Genomic DNA, 1138 nt, shown 5'->3' with positions numbered 1-1138 from the left:
GCCCTTTTGAATTCACTGTGAACTCAGACTTGCCCACACATGGAGCAACTCTCCCTGACCTCACAGAGGAAGGGTTTGCCTTAGACACCATACCAGCAAACAAACAAAACCAGTTGCTGTTGAGTCGATTCAGACTCATGGCGACCCCATGTGTCAGAGTAGATCTGTGCCCCATGAGGTTTTCAAGGCCATGATCTTTCAGAAGTAGATCACCAGGTTTTCCTTCTGAGGTGCCTCTGGGTCGGTTCAAACCACCAACTCTGCTGTTAGTAGTTTGCACCACCTGGGGACTCCTTAGACCCTACAGAGCTTCCTTTTAAAGTAGAAACCAGTAATGAGTAGATAATAGTAAAAAGTTATTTCACCCTTACCAAAAATTTTTCCGTTTTTCCATTTTATAGGGCAAACAGCTAAAACATACACATACACTTTATGTCTTATAGAAGCATTAGTCTCTTCAAAGAAAGTATGAAAAACCTCCTTAATTCTGGGAAAATAAATATTGTTCTCCTCTCCCACCCCATTTGCTCTCTAAGAACAGGTTTTCTTATGCCACTTCATCCCGTCACCCAAAATCCCTCCCTAGATGCTGTTCTCCCTTTAGGAAAAAGGTGCCAATTTTTTGGTAAGCACTGATAGAAACTTTGTATTAAACGAGACTTGTGCTGTAAACATGCCCCCTGAGACGGACCCTGGTAATGACAACCATCTTCTGGAAGAGTCTTCATTAAACGAGTGAGAAGTAAACTATCAGCAGGAGGGTGGTGACAGGCATAGGTCAGGGGCAGAGCAGGCACGGGAAAGCAGAAAAGGTGCCCTCACGGAACCTAGTTTGTACTGGGTGGGAGTGGTCGTATTTGCTATGTCTACTCTTGTGTTTCTTTCTGCTACACTAGTGTTTTTTTCTCCCCAGCTGAAGACTTGGATAAATATTTTGACGTAATTTTCTGTTATTGCCAACGATTACTGCATCTTCTTATTTAACTTATGTCTTCTTTCCAAGCGAGAATATCCAGGTTTCGGTTGGATCTATTTTAAGGTGAATTAATTAACCAGCCTAATAATATATTCATGTGTTTTTTATTTTTTCATTATTTTTCCTTTACTCTAAAATAGTTACAGAACACATGGAGCGGAA

The 1138-nt window shown here is 41.3% G+C and overlaps 1 protein-coding gene across 1 annotated transcript in view; it reads left to right on the top strand.

Annotated features, from left to right (window-relative positions):
* The window catches only part of LOC101348343 (transient receptor potential cation channel subfamily M member 3), a 623677-nt gene that overhangs the window by 513482 nt on the left and 109057 nt on the right, over nt 1-1138 (top strand). Inside the window, exon 13 of the mRNA XM_004375847.1 lies at nt 1004-1039. Within this exon, the coding sequence (XP_004375904.1) occupies nt 1004-1039 (36 nt within the window). The remainder of the gene's footprint in view (nt 1-1003; nt 1040-1138) is intronic.

Source organism: Trichechus manatus, unplaced genomic scaffold (genome assembly GCF_000243295.1).
Source record: "Trichechus manatus latirostris isolate Lorelei unplaced genomic scaffold, TriManLat1.0 scaffold00038, whole genome shotgun sequence".
NCBI classification, from domain to species: Eukaryota; Metazoa; Chordata; class Mammalia; order Sirenia; family Trichechidae; genus Trichechus; species Trichechus manatus.
This window is presented reverse-complemented; position numbering and strand designations above follow the sequence as displayed.